This window comes from Peromyscus eremicus, chromosome 17 (genome assembly GCF_949786415.1).
Source record: "Peromyscus eremicus chromosome 17, PerEre_H2_v1, whole genome shotgun sequence".
Taxonomy (NCBI): Eukaryota; Metazoa; Chordata; class Mammalia; order Rodentia; family Cricetidae; genus Peromyscus; species Peromyscus eremicus.
The window spans coordinates 50,655,545-50,678,023 of NC_081433.1; the positions used below are offsets into that span (position 1 = coordinate 50,655,545).

A 22,479-nucleotide genomic window follows, 5' to 3' on the forward strand; every position below is an offset into this window, starting at 1 on the left:
AAATGAAAGACTTGCACAATGTAAATTCTCAGATGATGAGGAAAGAAACTAAAGAAAATACCAAAATAAGGAAGGCCCCCCCCACTATGATCATGGATTGGTAGGATTCATATGTGAAATGTCTGTCCTATAAAAAACAATCTGCAGATTCAAGGAAATCCTTATCAAACTCCCAACACAGTTATTCACAGGAATTGAAAAACGTAATCTTAAGTTTCATATGGAATCACAAAGACCCATCATAGCCAAAATAATCTTGAATAACAACAACAATAACAATAACAACAATGGTGATAATAATGGAATGGCTGAAAATATGTCACTCCAGATTTCAAGTCATATTACAGACTTATTTTGGTCCTTATTTCTATTTCTGATGAGAAAATACTGCTGGAAACGATATGATACTGGGGAAAAAGAGTTCATAATGTCGGCCCTACCTCAGGGAATAAGGTGGGCTCTCATCAGAAACTGGAGAAAGAAGACTTTAAAAATATGTAGAATACAGCTACATAACTGTAAACTGGCTATGACAGTGAACCAAGAAAACCTGTATGGATGTGAGGTTGTCTTTAGCACTGTTTTCCATGGATCAGGTTCCGACATACAGTTGTAGAGAAATAGAATTTCTCATGGAATTGCAGAATTATGGATTTTTCTGGAGATTTAATAGTTCTACAAAGCAAACATTCATATTTGTACTGCACAGAGTAAACCATCTGCAGGTACCTAGGTTCAAAGGTTAACACTACACTTTGTGTTGGAACGAATGTATCTCAGTGAATATTACATGTGTCTTTAGATGAAGGTCTAGTGGCACTTTGGTTAATGAATGAGCCAAATTTTGAAAACATTACAGCTTTCAAACAATTCCCTGTGGTTTACAAAACATGATTACTGATAAAGAAAGCATATTGTTTGTTGTGGCCCATAACAAATTTCTTACACTTTAAAATGTGGCAAGAGTAAAGCTTTTTTCACATTAAAATAATTATTGCAAGATATTAGGAGACTGTGTAAATGTTTTGTCTTGGACCCCAAAGAGATTTGAATTTAAGTTTCTATGTCACTAAGCGATTGTATGTGCACAGAAGTTCCTTAATTTCAGTGTGTCTCATTTTTCTTCAGTTACAAAATATGGATAATATGGCCTTAATATCATAGAGTCCTCTAGCAATGAAATATGATAGTGTGAACTAGAGCTTGGGGAGGTGCTTAGCACTTTGAAAATGGCAGCTATTAGAGTAATTACAGAAATTCCACAGAAGAAAACATACTTAGAAGTGACAACAACAAAAGACCTGTGAGAGAGACTAACACATTGTGAAAAAATGTCTCCACAGAAAAAAATTCAGTAAAATTAATCTACTACTAATAAAATTACAAACAAGCATGAAAAGTATGGAATGCATCCAAATATTAGAATTTTTATCATCTTTTATTCATTATACAGATATTTTTATTACTTAGATATTGAGTACTAAGTTATAAAATGTATAAGATAGAAAACATGAATAGTAATTTTTACTCCAGGATATTATCTATTTTCACATAAAGAATAACGAATAACCAATATCTTTTCATGTTAAGAGTCCAAATGGAACTCATCATAGAAGGAACATATCTCAACACAATAAAGGCTATCCATGAAAAATCTACAGTTGCTTTTGTGTGAAATTGGAAAAGAATCTCAAAACATTCCACTAAAATCAGGAACAGGAAAGGGTGACAGGGAGGTTGAGGCTGAGACTGGTCAGTGTGGGTGTCATCAACATGAGAAAGTTTTAAGTTTGGTGATGAGAAAATACATACAGAAAATCAGGTTTGGTTGGGACACTGAACTGTAAATTTCAACACACAAAATTCACAGGGCAATCAAGATATGAAGAACCAAGAACAAATTAAACTAACTAAAGTTAAAGTATATATAATATTTCTACTAATTCTTTGTGAATGTATTACTATATATGTCTTAGTTTGACTTATGTTGCTATAGAAATGCAGTGATTAAATCTAACTTGGGGAGGGAAGGGTTTATTTGACTCACAGGTTGTAGTCCATCATCGAAGAAGTAAGGCAAAAACTCAAGGTGGGAGTTAGATGCAGAAAACGTAGAAGAACATTGGTTATTGACTTGCTTTCCCTAGCCTGTTCAGTTATCTTTTACTACAGCTCAGGCTCTCTTGCCTAGGGAAAGTATTATCCAAAGAGAGCTGGCCCCTCTCACATCACTGTACATGCTTCTCACTTGTTGGTAGGGATTTGGGACCTTTTTCTACTCCATGTTATCATGTTAACTGGCTTGATCTTGTGCATGCAATCATGGATGACATGTATTCATGAGTGTATTAGTCCTGTCATATCCAGAAGAGACTGTTTCACTGCAGTCTTCCCTGACTTCTGGTCTTTACAATCTTTCTGATCCCTGATCCCTGGACCTTTGGAAATAAATGAGATATACATGTCCAGTTTCTGCCTGAGTATCCACACATATTTGTTTTCTGAACTTTGTTACTTGTGACTTTCTGCATTAATCACTGTCCACTTCACAAAGAAACTCCTCTGAAAGTTGCACTGATCTATAAGCACAGAGTTAGGAATTTAGAGGGCATTTTGATAATATGCAGAATTACAGTAGTAGGTTCACACCCAGGAATGATGACCTCCCCAACCATAGATTCTTAGTCAGATTTGCATGTGTTTCCTCATGTGGAATGGGCTTTAAATCCAATCAGAAAGTACTTGGTTACTCCTAGAACATCTATGCCGCTATTGTCCCCAGTAGTAGGCACATCCTGGATGTGGTTCATAGGGTTCACAGCTGAGTGAGAGTGTGAATGACCCCCCCACACACACACCAGCCTCCTAAACGGCACCTTCTGGTACTAAACATTCTAACCACCTTAGAGGAAGTTTTCTGGTCAGAACCCATTTGATTTCTTCAAGTCATGTGACAAACAAATATGTGTAGCCTCTTCAGCCGTATAGTTTTTATACATACACATCAGTTTTGATAGGCAACCACAACAATGGCAATAACCTGTTTTGTTTTGCCAGTCTAACTAAATTTTTTGAAAAAAATCACCAAAGAAACAACAAAGATATTCTTGCATACTTCAACATATCCAGAAACATTTTATATTTTCCATTAACAATACATGCATAAACACATTCTTTAAAAATATGTAATATTCAGAAACATTTTATATTTTCCATTCAAAAATACATGCATAAACATTCTTTAAAAATGTGTAATATAATTAAATGGCTAGTGAGGAGAAATCTTCTCTAGCACTAAACATATTCTACAAGGCATTAAAGCTCTCCTTTGGGTGAAATACAAGCCAGGTTCTTAGTAATGCAGGAATGGTTGGGAAAATGTCCTTAGTATGACTTATTAGAGCAGACAGGACACTAGTCAAATTATAGTCTCCCTTTTCCTGGAGAGCAATCACATTACAATCATGTCTCCTGCAGATTGGCTCTAAGGGGGTTTTCGGGAGCTAAAATCTCAGCATAAATCAAGGTGATGGAGAACCTGCAGAGTTACAGTAGCTTCTACCTCGGTATGGAAAACACACTCACTGTGAGAATGAACATAAGACATTCCTCACGCTCACTTCAGCTGAAAGGGAAAGAATGTTTATGCTGTTATTTATTCTGCATGAAATGAACATGAGACATTCTACATGCTCACTTCAGCTGAAAGGGAGCGAATGTTTATGCTTTTCTTTAATCTTCATGAAATCTTGCTGTGTAGTATCAAGACTCTCTACTTTGCTGTTCCTCTGATAAAATACCAGGACCAAATGAATTTAAAGAAGGAAGAACTCCCTTTGCCTTGTGGTTCTTAAGGGACAGAGTCCATCAGAGTGGGGAAAGCATGACAACAGATTGCAGGAAGAGGAAATGGGCTAGCTGCCTTTTCATCCACAAATAGGAAGCAGAAGGGATCAGGAAGTAGGGATAGATATAACCCCCAAAACCTATCCCCGGTGATGTTTATACACTCTTCAGCAAGGCACTACCTCCTGAAGATTCTATAATCTTCCCTGAGTGCCACCAATGGGAGCCAACTGTTCAAATACATGAGCTTATGGGGGCCACTATCACTGAAACCACAGGAGTGTTCCAGGTTAGTAGGGCTAAGAGCACATGACACTCCTTTTCTTCACAGCTTCACCATAGTCCCTCATCTTCGTACTGTGGGATAGCTACATAGATTCAACGGAAGTTGGAAACATATCTGATACTATCAAGTGAGTAATATAAAACCATGAAATCATGTCATTTATTTCTTCTAAGATGAAAAGAGCCTAACAAATATTTGTCTAATTTATTAGAATGCATTTTTAAATGTAGGTATTTGGGAAATAAGATTCCAATTGTTCAATATTCTGGGATATATATTTCAGATTGACTTTAGAGACACTTGAATATATGTTAACAATGGATTGGATATTTATAATTAGCCAAAGCTTGAAATATATATATATATATATATATATATATATATATATATATACATACATACATAGTCTGTTTAACACCATTTAATGTATGTGTTAGAAGTACATTAAGATGTTAATGTATCTGGATTCAATTTTTAATTTGAAAAAATTGTTGACAAATTGCATGTTGGCTTTTTTATCTTGTGAAATCAAACAACCAATCTTTACGAAGAATGTGGGTTTATGAAAGTAGATGAATTTGTCTTCATCTACCCTCTATTTCTGGAAAATTATTTGCTTGTTTGAGCTCTGACTCAGTTATTTTATATGAAGGATGGTTCTAACCTGTAATGTAACCTTCAAATCATAGTGGACATTTATTTGTTACCTTTTTAGAACATCTGATAGTTCCATATCATAGAATTTCCTCTAGAGTATAAGTAAAATATATGCTAAAGTGGAACCTTTCAATAAAGTTAGGAAAAAGCTCAGACATGAATTATTTAATGGCTTCAGTACTTTGGAAAGTCTGGGGATTTTTAGAAGAAAGATCTGGAGATACTAATTGTTCTTTTTTTCTATTATTGTCATGATGAGGAAGATGAGTTAATGTTGCATATCTGTAGTATGAATCTTCAAAGGTCTTATTAATAAAAACAAACCTGGGGCCAGGTATTGGGGTGAAAGCTGGAAGATCAGAGAAGCAGAACAGCCACCTCACCTTGCCAATTCCTCAGCTGAACCTGTTTTCTCAGACTGGAAGCCTCTGAGTCCTTATCCAAATGGATCTCAGCTGAACTGCTACTCAAAGCCTAAAAGCTTAACCAGCTAAAAGCTTCTAGTTTCTGGTCTTCATGCCTTATATACCTTTCTGCTTTCTGGCATCACTGCCTGGAATTAAAGGCTCCCTTTCTGGGATTCACCATGCCTGGCTATTTCCAGTGTGGCCTTGAACTCACAGAGATCCATGCCTCCAGAAGGCTAGGATTAAAGGTGTGAGTGCCACCAATTTCTAGGCTCTGTATCTAGTGGCTGTTCTGTTCTCTGACCCCAGATAAGTTTATTAGGGACAGTATTTTGGGGAACACAATACCACCACACATATCTAGTGTTTGAGCCCATGTATACCATAAGTAGCCAGCAGGGAAACTGCCAATTGGTTTTTCTATACAAGAAGCATAGATTCCAAACTAAGTTTCAGTCTTTGAACATTATAAATACTTGTCAAGAGGCCACTTAAAAGTGATTCCTCAGGCTGGGCAGTGGTGGCGCACGCCTTAAGGCGCAAAGCTACACAGAGAAACCCTGTCTCGAAAAACCACACACACACACAAAAAAAGAACTTACAAAAAAAAAGTGATTCCTCAGACATAGTTTTGAAAAGTATTTTTTGGCAATTGTCCCATCTGTTAGGATTACATTGTCCCCAAACTCAAAACTCAGTTCAAGCTCCACCAATTACACGGAATCTTTTTAGAATTTATTAAACAGCTTTCCACTTGCACCTCTGTTACATGTGGCCCTCTTTGCTGCATTTCATTATCTTCAAATTGTAAACTTCCAGTGGGCAATTGCATTCCTGTTTTGCCTTTCAAGTTACTAATGTAGTACCTGAAATATAATGTGGACTCAAAGAATTCTTATCCGTCATAAGGATTCTCAAGTTCAACAAGCACATTAAGTTACTATTTTTGCACTAAACACCACGACCAAAAGCAATCTGGAGAGGAAAGGATTTCGTTTATCTTATAGCTCACAGTCCATCATGAAGGGAGGTTAGCAAGCCCTCCAGACAGCAACTGAAGCAGAGTGCATGGAGAAAGGCTGCTTACTGGCATGTTCCTCAGGGCTAGCTCAGCCTGCTTTTTTACACAACCCAACACATGCAATACTACCCACATCAGTCATTAATCAAGAAAATAGCCCACGGATGTGTCTATGGGCCAATTTAATAGATGATTTTTTCTCAATTGAAATTCCTTCTTCTCAGATGGCTTTGGCTTGTGTCACATTGACAGAAAAATCTGATGATGACAGTGTTACTCAATTTACCCAGCAATCTTTTCTCAAATCAGTTACTCATGTAAACAGGCTATATTTTAGAGTGTTTTCACCTGTGTCCCACTGAGCAGTCTTGAGGGACTGACTCTACATACCATCTTCATATACGAGGAGTCCATGAAGCTAAGTTGCTTGAGAGCACACTGATAATGTGCCATGATGAAAATTCTCAACTTCAAGTTTAACTCCACAGTTAGTGGCATATCCATATAGCAGTAATTGTTATGAAGTGAAATAAATAACATGTTCTATTGAGGAGGCTTTCTCATCTATGTAAGAGACAATATTTTTCTAATTCTAAAGGTCCCTACAGGATAAAAACAAAATTACATAAGCAAATTGTTACATTTATGTTATCTCATATTGTTAGGTCAGTTTAAAGTACGAGAAGATAGCAATGCGTGTGTACATGTGCATGTGTGAGTGCCTGTGTTTGTGCATACAACTCTCTCTCTCTCTCTCTCTCTCTCTCTCTCTCTCTCTCTCTCTCTCTCTCTCTCTCTCTCTCTCTGTGTGTGTGTGTGTGTGTGTGTGTGTGTGTGTGTGTGTGTGTGTGTGTTAGAGAGAAGAATGGAAAAAAGTAAACAAAAGTAAATTTCCAATAATTGGGCTCTTAACATTTTAAAGCACATAATATTTAATTTTGTTATCTGTAGAATCCCAATGTGAACTCATCTGTTGTCATCAGTCCCCAGTAGATTGGCTGCAGACATTTTTGATGATGGCATTGGAATGAATGAAGGCTGCTCCATAGCAGTATTAGGCGGCATTAAGAAGGTGTGGCATGGTTCTTTCCTTTGAGAAGGTCACACCAGTGTTCCTGGATGTTTCTTATTTTTTCCTGACTACTTTTCTTTCTCTCAACCCTTGAGGTTAAAATCTATATTAAATTCTCTTAATGAACTCCAACTCTGCTTCAAGGAGAAAACAAAAAAGCAAAGCATGCCTATGCTGGCTGAATATTCCCTAAACTAATTAATCTCAGGAAACAGAAGCATAGTTTCAAGTGAGAGAACAATTAACCCTAGTCTCTGCATTCTCTAAGCTATGATGATTTTTAGCAAAGCAGTCACTGAGATGTGATTCTTATGAATCTAAGTTCTGACTAAAAAGGGAATATGAGTTCAGTTTATATCTTTCAAAGAATATACATATATAATCTAATGAATATATACATATAATATAATAAAAATAAATTTGATCAACAGATTAAATAGTTCATTAACACTGACACAGCTGGTTTTATTAAGATGGGACATTCATATTTTTTTCCAGACTGATAGAAAAGTATTCATAGACAAGATCCCATTACTAGATTAGCGGATATAACATTTTTGTAAGTTAGCAGTTAGATGTTCAGGAATCTAATCTACACAGCCTCTTAACAAGTAAGATGCAAAATATCTTTGCTAATTTCTAGGAAACAATTTTCAGGAAGACGAATTGCAAATAACGTTAACTCGGTAGAAGACTACTAAACTTAAACTAATTACAGTAAAAAAAGAAAACTTCAAATGCTGCTTACTTTTAAAAGCATATGACACCTACTTTCTAGTGCCTGGAACCTGTGACTATTACTTTAGTCAAAATGGACTTTTCTAATACAATAAAATTGTTTTAGGTGAAACAGTTTCCTTCAGATGATCTGAATAAGTCATATGTGTATGACTGACTTTATATGGTAGAGACAAAAGGAGAATTGACTTTTAAAGAAGGCAACAGGATCATGGAAGCAAGAGCTTGTGCTGCTATCTTTGGACATGAAGGGAGGAACATGACCCAGATATAGGTGTCCTTTTGAATCCAGGAAAGGCAAGAAAAACAGTTTCCACCCTAGAGTCTCCAGCAGGAACCAGTCTTAACTTAAGTTCAGGTTACTGGAGTTGACTGTAAATTTTTAGACCCCCACAAGGGACATAAAATGATATGAGTCTGAGCTCTGGAGTCTGTCCTCTATCATTTGTTATAGGAACTCAGAAAATTAAATGATTTGTTCGAAATCCTTGTCTTTGTGTCCACTCATCCTAAACTTTCACTTAACTAGTTGACCCAGGCCCAAGTAGATTCCTTGCATCCATCACAAAGGATATCTACATACTGGAAATGAGAGAGCTATGAAAAGAAAAAAAGGATATAGAAAAATTCAGATAATAAAAAATCACATCATTAGATATGAGTAAATCCTTTCATATTGGGGAATATTAATGAAAAAAACTAAAGTTAACATTTGCAACATTACATTTAGACACATTTAAGTCAATTACAAAGGAAGTAAATTGACACCACAACTCTGTTCCTTAATATTAAATGTGGGAACACACTATATCCCTTTGAGAATCTAGAAGAAAAGATTTAGAACTCAAAATTTTTGAAACCAGAAAAATGACAAGTTAAAAGACAGGCAAAGGAAAATACCAATTATATATTCTCTCATAAATAATACTCAAGAGTTATTTCAAATGAGAGCAGAATCAGAGGACAGAAGTAAATGGGAGAAACACTTTGGTTTTATTAATACTGATGTCCAAATTTAATCCAAAGTAATAGCCAACAATAACTGAATTTTGACCACATAATGCAACATATGCTAAATAATGGGAACATTTTTTAAAACATATAATCAATGAGTACTTAATATAATCATTGTGGTAAATGAAGAAATCTCTGAAAAACAATTAAGCAATTTCTCTTCTCATTATCTAGAAAGAATTGTTAAATATTTTAATTGAAGGCACTAGAAGAAATAGCCTATTAAGTATTCTTCCATCCTTTTCATATCTTGGGATTTAGTCATGTGGAATTTGTTCCCTAGTCGAATTGCTTTGACATCTTAGTTTATAATCCACCTGTTCTTTCATTTTATAAAATAATTTTTAATGCTGCTATTTCCTTGTCTTTGAAGATACCAGAGAATACCATAGAATGGCTCTAAATATGCTCCTCACACTTTCTATGAGTGCTCTAATATATCATATCAACAGGCAGTATAAAGTAAGGTGAGTGTTCTTATTCCAACATATTATACATGCAAAAATGATATTTCAATATGCATAGCTACTGGATTAATAATTGGTAATCCAAAACAAGAGAGTGATGACTTTAAGCCCAGGGTTACAGCCAATTGTACTTGTTTCCCTTTTTTGATGATTATTTTCATAATAAAAAGAAATAGTATCGAGTTCCTAAAGAGGACATTTTGCATTCATTTCGGCATGTGCAGATTGGAGCAGAAGGCGGGCGGTTGCATGAATACTTTGATATTCCACCGTTAGGTATGATGTCTGTTCAGCTTGTGTGAGTATCTTTTTTTTTTTTTTTTTAACCAAGGTAAGAAAATTGGTGTCTCTAATGTTTACTGGGAACTTTGAGCATTGATAGTATTAAACTTGTCAAATTCTATTCTTACATCTTACATTTTGAAGACCACAAGGCTTTCTTGTTTTGGTATGTTAATAAGGTGAGATACAAGCATTGGTCTTCGATTGTTGAGACAGCCTTGCTCTATTAAGACAACCCTCGCCTGACCTTTCTAGATCCTTCTTTTTATATATTGCCACATTGGATTGTTTTATTTAGAACGGATATTATTTGCAGCTATGTTCACAAACACTCCTGTTCTTCAATTTTCTTTTCTTTTAAATGTTGACTAACTTTCTGCTTAAGTGTTTCTGCTCCACAAGATGAGTCAGAAGCTCTGCTTGTCACTAAATAGTAGATAACCTGAACAGCCTGATAATTCCAAGGAAACGGAACTACTAGTTGGAAAATCTGTCAGCAAGGAAAATGCCAGGCCTACAGAGTTCCACTCAAGGTTGCTTTTTCAAAGAATAAATAATACCATTGCTGTGGACTTCCTTCTAGAAAAATAAAGGGGGGAAGCACTTTCCCACATTCTGGTCAACTTTGGAAAATGGTGTTTTTGACCTGAGATGATAAGAGTGAGAAGGAACTGTTGTTTCCAGGAAAATAGCTTAAAAAAATTTAAAGTACATGTATAGCCGGGTTGAGAATATAAGCAAATTGATTTCAAATACTGATGCTCATGGTCTTTGTTGCCTGAGAAAGAAGTTTAAAAGAATGGGAAGACTGAAATAGTGACACTGATTAGATTAGAGATATTAGAAGAAGATACATGATGAGTAGATAGCTAGAGAATGGTGTGTAGTCAGGCAGATACATACAGACATATGTTTGTGTGCATGCACAGAAGTGAATGTAGTTATATGTAGATAAATGGGTACATTGTTTCTTGCCTTATTAAGTAAAAGGTAAATCAACAGTTACTCCAGTAACAATGCGTATATTTAATATACAGATTTTTCAGATATCAGTGTTACATTCAATGAATCAGAAAACTTTAGGAAAGCCGTGAATTCTATTTCAAATACAGAAAACAATAAGAGATGAGATTGTTTCATCTTGCAATGGTAGCAAAAGAATGCTCAGAAAATAAAAATAAAAGGCATCTAGAAATAAGAGTCAAGGGCCACCGAAATGGCTCAGGAGATAAAGACACTTGCTCATAAATCTGTTAAGCTGGGTTCCGTCTCTAGTACTTACAGGGTGGAAGGAGAGAAGCAGCTCCTGCCAGCTGATGCTCACATCCACACTCATACACATGCATGTTTACACACAACAAATGTAATAAAAAATAAGAGTTGACTTCATTTGAGGAAACTAGCAAATGCTTGTAGTAGTATGTCATTATGCAAAGATGGAGGGAGATGCCTTTCCACCTTTAACATATTAATATGTCAATAAATACTATGTGCCTATAGCTCTTCGTCAAAAACATTTCCAATTAATAGATGGAGAAAAGAGAAAATAAACTCCAATTGGGATGCTGAAATTGGCAAAAGAATATTGAGAAAGAAGATCATTGAATAGTCCTAAACAATTTATTACCTAATACCTAAGAGACTTATTGTACTTTTGTGAGAAATCTGTACACCATCCTCTTACCAAGTTCACCACAACTAAGTGATCCTATCAGGGAATGATGGGTTGACACTGTGATCCCCCTGATAGGATGCACTGGAAAGGGTACATTGCATCCATACTATTCTTTTGAACAAAGGACATGTACAACCTTAACCAAGAAAAACATCAGGGAATGCTAAGCTGAAAGACATCTTATTCATAATTGAGTACTCTTCTAAAGAGTCAAGGTCAGTAAATTGAGGGCAAAACTGAGGAATTATTAAAGATTGTAAGAGATGAAGAGATATAATAACAAGATTCAACATGTCAAATTAACTGTTGGTACAGAAAAGGATAGTTATGAGGAACTAGATATAATCTAAATCATATTGGTGGTTTAGTTACTAGTACTCTGTTGTAATATTCTAGTTTTGATGACTTCAGTAAATACAGAGAGATGGAGAAAGGATAACTGGTAATCCAAATCATTAAAAAATTTAGATTTATTTATGTTCATGAGTGTTTAGCCTTGAATTTATAATCCCATGTATATGGTCGGGGTTGGGGGCGTGTAGAGATGGGGTTGGCCAGTCAGCACAATGGTCAATGAGAGATCCTGTCCCCAAAACAAGATAGATGGCATCTGAGAAATAACAGAGGTTGTCCCGTGACCTCCACGGTATGTACATGCATGTGTATGCATGTACACATATGTGCACCTCATTATATATTTATATGTGAATATATATGAATATATATATGTGAGTACACACACATAAATGCATAAAGAAAGAAAACAAAATGAATCCTAAATTGTACTCCTATATCTGTTTTGAGAAAGGAATAATGCCTAATAGATAAGAAGGGTCAAGCCTACCTGTTTCTTTATTACTGACAGACAGGTGGTATGTCATCCTACTCACTAACTTCTGAACTTGGAAATCACTGAAGAAAGATCTGAAGTATCCAGAAACAATAAACCTAACCTTTGTGATATCTGGGAGGAAAGAGAATCAGCATTGTAGGGGAGTAGAATAGTGAGGGGCTCCAGTGACTAGCTGAGAGAGGTTCAGTTGTGACTTTTGTTACACATGTACCATATTCCACAACCAAACCCCTAGTTCCTGTACCACTGAAGGTTCAGGAACCTGCGTCCTTGTTGCTGTGAAGGGACTCGTGTATTCACAGCGAATATTTGCTTTTCTATATTCCAGCTGCATGCCTGATTAAACAGCCAGAAGTCAGCACAATAGCAAATGAAAGATCCACAGAAGGAGCCTGCGTCCCCAGGTACCAGTGCCTCTGCCTGTCACCGCCTTTGTCCATTTTCTTACTTACCCTTTGAAACAGGGACATTGTGAGACTGGCAGCTAAGTGCAGGCCTAGGAGACTGTGTACACGTATTTTCAGTGTCTCCAAGGAGGTGAACAACAATTCAAGAAGATTGCTATTGCAACGATGGCCGTATGAAGAAGAATGACTTCATTTCAAAATATATTATGATTTGCTTGTTTATCCAGAACACTAGCAACACATAGTACGGCAAAGATGAGTCTCCTGGGGTTAAAGTGTTTTCCTTTTTCATAACCTGCAAAATCTAACCATGGGCTCTCTTTCCAGCTTCTTTTAAATAAAATAGCACCAATATTCAATTAAGAAGCAGGATGATAAAATACCCAGAGATATCCTGTTACTTTTTTATAGATTGCCATACTATAAAGGTGAAATAGTGATAGGAAGCACTGAATGAAACTGATTCTCATTTTATTTATAACAGCAATATAAATACACACACAGTCATGTGTACACATTACTCTCATGTTTTGTACATAATGCTTTTCATGATATAATAATTTTTTATTTCCTTCTAGCATAGTTAACTGGAGTGTCTGAAGGACTTGAATGAAGCCATAGCTGACAAAGAATGTACATGTGACATTGGACCAAGAATATGATCCCTAACTTTTATTCCTCTTCAGATAAGATGCATATTTGCAAACTGTAAACAAATGTTTGTGAATTATTGAAGATAATTTAAAAGATTAGACTTTTAGATTGACAATATGGACTCCAAAATAGGTTTTTGTTTGTTTGTTTGTTTTCTTGAGACAGGGTTTCTAGGTGTAGTTTTGGTGCCTGTTCTGGGAGTTCCAGGAAAGCTCCTTAGACCTGGCTGGCCTTGAACTCACAGAGATTCACTTGCCACTGCCTTCTGAGTGCTGGGATTAAAGGTGTGCACCACCACTGCCCAGCCCCAAATAGTTTTTTAAAATGCCTGTAATCTCTTTGTTTTTGGTGAGTCAGCCTGAGCTGCTCCTGATTATAAGGGACTTCTGCTGATAGAATATAGTACATTGACAGTTGGGCGTTGATCTGTGAGATTAGGCTACAAAATGGAAAAAAAAATCAATGAGCAATGTCCTGTAGCAGACTCTGCTTTTACCACTTCACCTAATTACAGAAATTCATGACTCAGTAAAGTAACTGTGACTCTTATTGGCTAAATACAATTTCTCAAGACTTTCATCTTACAATTCAATAGTTTTCAAAAGTTCATGATTTGTGATAACCCAATTACTTCTTTCCTGTACTGTTTGTTAACTGGGTTGATTAATTAGGAAGAAAGAAATAGTAACGTGGTTACACATTCTTTCTTCATTCAAATTGAAAACTAAAACTGACATTTAATAATAGTGGAGGTATAAATTCAAAATAAAATTCTGGTCTGGCAAGGTGGCCCACACCTTTACCCCCAGCAGCTTGGAGTCAGAGGTAGACAGAGCTCTGAGTTTGAGACCTGTCTGAGATATATGGTGAATTCCAAGAAAACAAAGACTGCCGGTAAGACTACCTCAAAAACAAAAACAACCTCCCCCCCCAAAAAAAAAGTGATTTTGCTTGGAAACTTCAACGTTCTTAAACAAAAGAATGGTGTATCTGGTTTTTTGCAAATATTAGAATTCCAGGAGACAAAATGAATTTAGAGATGCGAGCACCAGTTTTCTACAGAGATATGACGAGATCCCAAGTAAACAGCACCTGGGAAAAATGAGTCTACAAATTTAATTCTGACTGGTTTCTTATTAGTATAGATGCTCTAAGGGCTTCATCCCTGAACTAAATGTTTGCAGGCTTTGGCAGTCTTATTCACTAAAGACCAGGTAGCTAGTAGTGAATAACACCAGTGAGTAATGGCTATTTAGTCACAAAAGAAAGACAGAAGCTGTCCCTGACTTCAAGTTCTTTGCTCTTATATTCATTTATTCTTGCTTGCAATCATAAGAGGGTGGCGCTCACTCACTTAGTAGACACATGGTTCTATGTTTGGGGCTCAAGCCCAGATGCTAGACTGGTGTGTAAATTGAAGATGGACCTTTTGAAAAGATAGAAAACCATCTATGACTTTACTGCTATGGCTAATGAATAGGAAAGGGAAGAGTTTTTAAGAATTTAGCTTTGGCGTACTTCCAGCAAGCGAACACCTTACATCAATTAACATAAGGAGTGAGGATTGGACACAGTGCGCAGAAAGATGGAGGTCACTACTTTACTCGAGAAGAGCAGGTGAGGTACCTTTTGGGAAAAAACTAATGAGACTTGATTTAGGGAAAACTGAAGGAATGAAAGTCGATACGAGTGCACATTTAATTTTTTTTCCCAGAAAAGAAGTTGGTAACATTTGGGAAAATAGCTATACAAATATTTTATGGTAGGATCTTTATACAAATAAATGTTATGCTTAATTTAGAGAAAATATACTTCTACTCATGAGGTTTTTAAAGCCATTTGGATTTGCTTATAAAATTTGGGTAATTCTAATTATAATCACACACATATATAATCATTAGATACAAGTTAAATCTCTCCTTCAAATGCAGTATTTTGTGTTGTTGAAAAACCTAGAGTAGCTGATTAAGGAGAGTTCAATATTTATATCTAATAAAAATCAAAGTAACTCACTTTACGAGATGTTTTCTATACTTCTTGTACCCTTCTTAGGCTTGGTATATTAACTAATTCTCAAGAGTGAGTGGCAGGTGCTATTTTGAGACGGTATCTCAGGTAGCACAGGCTGGCTGAAACTCATTATACAGTGCAAGATTATCTTGGATTCTTAATTCTCCAAGGCCTGAGATTGCAAGCATGCAATACCACTGCATAATCATATCCTCTGAATAGTTAGAGAATGAGACTAGTTTCAAAGGACAAAAGCAGATTGTCCTGAACCACTTGGATCCTACATTAGACTTCTTTGATTGCATGTGTATGTAGTGACCACCCTCATGTTGTTCAGCCTTTAAATGAAAGGCAACCAATAGTTGATAAAACAAGGGTTTTTTTTTTCTTTCAACAAATATAACAGAATTCCTACATTTTACTGCAAGGAAAATGTTATTGCACTTATTTTTTTTTTATTCCAACACTCATTAATTCCACCAAAGCTCCAGTAAAGGTTGAAGTCATAACCAGCACAACTCCCAACTTTTGTTGAATCATGTGTGTAAAGTTCACACAATGTAGTCTTGTGATAGCGAAAGGCAATCTAAAGTATGAATAACCTTTTAATAATATTTGCTCAGTAAGTCATATTGCAGTTAAACAATCCAAGTTAGATATCTTTGAGGGAAGTTTCTCTCAGGAATAACCCTTCTACTTCTGCTTCGAAAATAATCTTACCACTTCAACAACCTCTATTCCCATCTGACTTCACCTCAGTCTGCTGTTACCTTGGATAACGCACCTTGATTTGTTTTTGGTTTATGGAGTTAATTATCAAATGTTCATTTATTCCACTCTCATTGGACTAAAATATTGAGCATCCCATTGTCCATATAGACACTGGTTCACTTTTTGTTACTTAATGTTAGTGTTCAAAGTAATTTTGAGGCTTATTTAGAAGCAGGAACATGGCTATAAAAATATTACTGTTACTTTTTCTACCTTTTAGTTGGATTCACAGGAAGTCTTTTCACTGCCTGGTATGTGCACATATGTAATTCCAGCTATTCTGGAGGCTGAGCCTACTCAATAGGCTGAGACCTATTCAAGAAGGTCACAGATTTTGAGGCTGGACTGGGAAATTTAATGAGACACTGTCTTGAAATAAAATACAGTAAGGGCTATGGGTGTGGTTTAGTGATCATGGGTTTATTTTCCAGTATCACAGAAAATTGATAGATATTTCAATCAAGCTACAGAACAGTTAGCCTACTTTTACTAAATAAAGCTGGAAGTTATGTATGCTAACTATATTGGCTTTTCTCTATTTCCCTATTTCTTCCTCTTTATCTTCCTCCCACCCTTCCTCCTTCCCTCCTTCCCTTTATCCCCTCTTCTCTCTCTTATGTAAACTGTTTTGGAGTTAGACATGATCCTGTGTCTGTCACTTCCTGGCTTCTAAGCACTTAATGTCTCTGAGTTTCTGTATTTTAATCTCTGATATAAGGGAGGTGGGTAGTTTCAGTGAAGATAGGGAAGTCTGAAATCCCATAGCTGAAATCACTAAGAAGAAGGTCTAGTAATGCTAAGAACTTTAAAAATCCTTACTCTATTAATTTCTCCTCTTATGAAATACATAAGTGTGGATATCAAATTAGGCAAAGCTCTAATTGTAAAATGGGAGATACTTCAGTAGATATTCAAGAAAGTAGAATAATGTCTCAATTTTCTGCATACTATATAGTGTTATTTCAGGTATGGGACATATATATATTTGGTACAAGTATCAAAATGCTCTATTGTTTTTGTATTGCTGTGTTTAACATTTTTCTGTCAATCGATTAATGTGGTAGAAATATGTAAAAGTCTCAAAAGGAATAGAAAAGGGATAAAATTAAAATGAACTCATCATCATATCAATGAATCTATAAATAAAATCTTATGCTAACAAAACACCTGGGACTGGTTAAAGACAAGACAAAAATTAGCAAACATTTTCCTAGAATAATCAGTGTAATGTATTCTAAAGGGATCATCTTAATTTGAAGAATTTGAGCTCTCTGGATGTTGGAATGCCTGGGTTTGAATCTTGTTTTGAGCAGGATTTTAATAGTCTGCTGTACAGATTCCTTTATTCCTCCTGAAACATGGCTTACACTGAACTAGTAAGTCAAATGATTTCAGGTTTGCAGTAGCCAATTTAATCTTATGTTCAATAGATGTCTTACATATAAGCACATAAATAAAATACATTTATTATGTCAAAGGTAAGCCTAACTTTTGGCCATAAGAAACATACACAAATTGCCTTCATCACTAGGAGACACCTAACTCCATACTTCTAAAAATAATGAAAAAAATATTACACATGAATTTTCATAGCAAAATAGCTATTTTTCTGTTATTGTTTCTTGGTTGACGTAGGTATGGCAGTACTGTACCACTCTGCAGATCTCAAGAATTTTATTGTGTGTTTATCAAGCATGTATTTTCAAATATCAGAGATTATAAATCAGATCTGCCAAGTAGAGGGTTTAGGAGTCTACGTTTAACTGGCCACCTAGTCATTTGCTGTCTATACTAGAAAATGGTAACTCTCTTGAGTGCTGGAGAGCTTGTTGCTTGTTTGAAGACACCCCATACAGAATGGAGACTGAATAATGAATTAGCCCATACATGTTGGCTCCCTAGACTCTTGGACCACATATCTTCAGAAAGGAATTTGGTTTATACTACACCATCAATGATGTAAAACTTACGGTCATTTTACTCTCCCCTCATAGTGTGATTATAATAAAAAATATCTAACATTCATATACAACACATCTAAGCAAAATATTTAAAATACATTTTAGATAAGTTTAAATCTAACACTTTAATTTTCATTTTTATTGCTTCTAAAAGCAAAGCAGATTGTATAACTTAACATTTTTATGTAATTTTATCTCTTGATCTCTAAATTATAACAATTACTTTATGAAAGTTTATTTAAAAGCATTTGTTAAAATGGTGTCAATGGTGGTATAAGACTGTACAGTGCACAGAAGTAGCATTTAGTACTTTTGAGTAATTTAACTCAAATAAGAAAGGCAGAAAACTAAAGATTTTTATCAGATTATTTGTTTATGTTTTGGTCTTCAACTACGTAACACTTAATTTCTCCATAGTGAAGTATAACTATGTCATAACCAATAAAATGATGACAGCTTCCATGAGATCTTAAGGTTACAGATGTAAATTGCTAAACCAACAGTGATAGAAAGTAGCCACATTTGAACTGCTCATTAAAATTTCTAGGAATTATCACTGTGTAAATGAGTAAAGAACATGATTTTATTCTACTAAGTTCATAAATTTCCTGCAAATAACTTTTCTAGGAAGTACAATTATAGTATAGATTTAAGACAATCATTGTCAATATACATACATACTTACATAAAATTACCATATGAAATGGATACTTTTTTCATATATGCATATGCAGATAATTCTCTCTTGGTTCTTCCAAAGACAGTGGACTAGCAAAGGGTTTGTGTTGAAATAATTAATATAAAAAATGGAACTAAGTTAAAATTACACTGACTAAGATTAACAGATACTAATTCATATTAAAATTATTTTAATTTCCTATATTAAGAAGTAAGCATGAAGACCAATTTTTAGTATAACCAGTCATGATTCTGAGTCAAACTACTTATTAAAATGGAGGCAATTTAATTATAATAGAATAATATATTAGCATGGATTTAAGGCTTGATAATATTAACTCTATTTAATAGTTATGTTGGACAATAACTAATTAAAATTTTAAGGAAGACAAATTAGAACCTATATTTCCTCTTCAAAATACCAAGAAACTCAAATCTCAAAAGACTAAAAAGTTTTATAGAAATAATTAATGTACTCACGTATTCCCCGCCAAACATTTTGAAGAGAGTGAGCAACCAGAGTAGATCACAAGAATTTCAGTAAAGGACCCAACTCACAGGTTGTTCCCTGTGAGGACGGAATGGCTGAAGTTCACTGCACTGCCAAATTTAAATATGGGCACCTGATCAACCCAGTATCTCAGGTAAGAAAATGCAGAGGCAAATCAGGAACATATGACTCAAGGTTCAGTATTTATGCTTGGCTATCAATCATATGTAAATAGAATTATTACGCAAACTAAATAGAACCACTAGTCCAACCCTTCCTTATGCATTGATTTTAAGGAACATACATTAGCCAAATCATGAAAAAGGGTAACCTTTCGTAAAACCTGATGACTCACAGAAAGGTAAGCCAATGAGGCACAGAGTTAATGGTTTATTTTCTGATTAATTATTATTAACACCCAGACTCTTTGAGGTCCTCCAGCCCTAGCTCCATTCTTTTTCAATTTCTAGGTTGTGATTTTATTGAGACTTTCACAAGAAAAATATTTAGAAATATTTTTGATTAATTATTTGAAAATTTCATCCTATTCATTTTGAACATATTCACCGCTGTTACATACTCTTTCCATTCTTCTTCTTCCTCCCTTCCATCTAACCCAGCTTTGAGATTTCTTCTTTCTTTGTTTGGTTTTCCTTCTTTTCCCATTGAGTCCAGTTTGTGTTGACTAAATCTTGAGAGTAGAGCAGGTCCTGGTGTGTCCTTGGCCTACCCGGAGTTATATTATTGAAAAGAGGTATCACATGCCAATAGCTCCTCAGATAATGGTAAGATTTCATGTCTACTTTCCCTGGACTATGATGGGAATTTTGTCTGTCTGGAGCTTTCTCAGGTCTTGTGCATGTTGTCACGATAGCTGTGAGTTCATATGTGCCTGGTTGTATTTGACAAACACTGCCTTCTTGATGTTGTCTACCACATCTGGCTTTTGCAACCTTTTTGTCCCCTCTTCCATGAATATCCCTGAGCCCTTGGCTGGGGATGTCATGTAGATGTCCCACATAGAGCTGAGAACTTCACAGTAGCTTATTCTCTGCATGTTGGCCAGTTAGGGTTCTCTTTGCTAATTGCCATCTAACATAAAACTTCCGTGATTTGAGTTGAGAGATACTCTGATCTGTATCACAATAAATCACTAGGAGTCATTTTTAATACTATGTCCATTTAGCAGAGTATAAATTACTGCATATCTGGTCTTTGCTAAAGCATACAGTACTTAGGAACAAAGTGACTGTCTGGTAATAGAAATCTCTGAAGAAATACAGTTGCCATTATTTTCCACATTTCTTTGTAAAGTATCTTATTTTCATACTTTGTTACATCTGAAGGGAAAAAGTGTTTAAAATTCTACAAAACAAAGATTGTATTAGGAACTGTCTATCTTCATAACTTCCATACACTATTCTAAAAATAAAAGTGTTATTTTACTGCTAATTGACATTTAGTGAATAAGACACTGTATTCACTTAGATTTTGAAGGAGTGAATTTTAATAGTTCTTTGCTGAAGACCAGAATATAATAACATAAATACAAACAGGAACAGACTATAATTATATAATTCTAGAAATGCTTCTCCTCAAAATAAATCAGATGTTAAAATATGGATAAAAATAATTAAGCAAGACACATTAATGTAATATATACATTTTAACATAATAACCAACAAGATATCTAAATTATTAATCATCTAATTTTCAATAGAATCTGGTTTATATGTTTGTACTATGAGATATATAAAGAATCTTGCTGCTTGCTTACAATGAGATCATTATAAACTCAGACTGTATGTGTGTTTGTATGTGTCTGTACTTGAGTCTAATGTAGACATTCCCCATGTATATTTCTAGAGAGTATACAGTATCTGTTAAACAAAAATTGCAATTATAAAGCATAGGATTCAGAATTGGAAATGAAAGAAAATAAGTTTTTAAACTAATATTACTATTATTTTTTCTGTAATAATTTAAAAAGTTGTGGGTCTTCCAGTTTTAACTGAAGAGTTAATGTTTTGATGTGAAATGATACTTGTCAAAATATGTGAGTCCAAAACATTTTTTCTTGTATAATTAAATAATGTAGAGGAAAGAGACCAGACATTTCCCTCATTTCCACCAAGACAATGGATACTTAGCATGTGTTTTTATTCAGCATTGTTTTGTGATTTAGCTTTTCAAGACATCCCTGGCAGAAACAGTGACTTCTGGGATTTGTCTTAGGTTTTGCTTTATGTCAGAGAAATAGATTTGTGACTCATGAAGCCAGCATATTGAAGTCTGAAAAAAATAGGGAAAAGGAAGTTTATTAGATAATTCTATTTTTGCATAGATTATTTTTCATAATAGAAACATTTTAAAGGCTTAGGGCTAACTCACTTGAATTTAATTACGGATTGAGTATTTAGCATCTATTAAAATTATAATTGGAAATGGTATTTGAGATTTTACTCCATTGTAAGCACTGCTTCCCATGAATATTTCTATATAATTGAATTGAATCACATGAAAAACTCTGAGTAGGTAGTATGACATACATTATAGTGAAAGAAAAACAAAGAGATGTGTATTCAGAACATCTGAAAGTCATGTTGCTGAAGTGATGGAGTGCAACCTGAACTTACTCTCACGGACAGAATCTGCGCCCTTAGCCCCTTGCACAGGTACTATGTCAAAGAATAAGGTAAGGAAACCATGGCAAGGCAGAGTTTCCTGATTCAGAAAGATTTATAGCTTAGCATATAGAGAAATGAATAGAATAGATGAGAAATGGTAAATGCCATAAGCAAATCACATAAAACATTCTGGACAGTTCTTTAGCAGTAGGTAACCCTAGGCAGTAAGTAAATGAAGAAGTCTTCATAGATGAGGAGCTTTTGAAGTTTGACTTTGAATGGAAGGAAAAAGCCTTCCAGATGGAGAAGTCAGGAGAGTAGCACTAGCAGAATATCAGTGAGGTGGGAGGACACATATATACTAAATTTTCTTAATTCCCAATTTGACAATGTTGTTGTTACATAAGATGTAAGAAAAGTTCATGACAGAATTCTAAAAACATTCTGCACTAATTATCCATAATTTGCTTCATTAATTTGCATTAAAATTCAACCTGGGGTTAAAATTCAGCAAAGGAGAAATAGCAGCAAATAATAAATTAATATTGTCTATTATTCATAGA

The 22,479-nt window shown here is 35.0% G+C and overlaps 1 protein-coding gene across 1 annotated transcript in view; it reads right to left on the minus strand.

Moving 5' to 3' along the window:
* Anxa10 (annexin A10) overlaps positions 1-12,652 on the minus strand; it is a 58,104-nt gene extending 45,452 nt beyond the window's left edge. Inside the window, exon 1 of the mRNA XM_059244464.1 lies at positions 12,563-12,652. Coding sequence (XP_059100447.1) covers positions 12,563-12,652 — 90 coding nt within the window. The remainder of the gene's footprint in view (positions 1-12,562) is intronic.
* Positions 12,653-22,479: the final 9,827 nt, after the last annotated feature.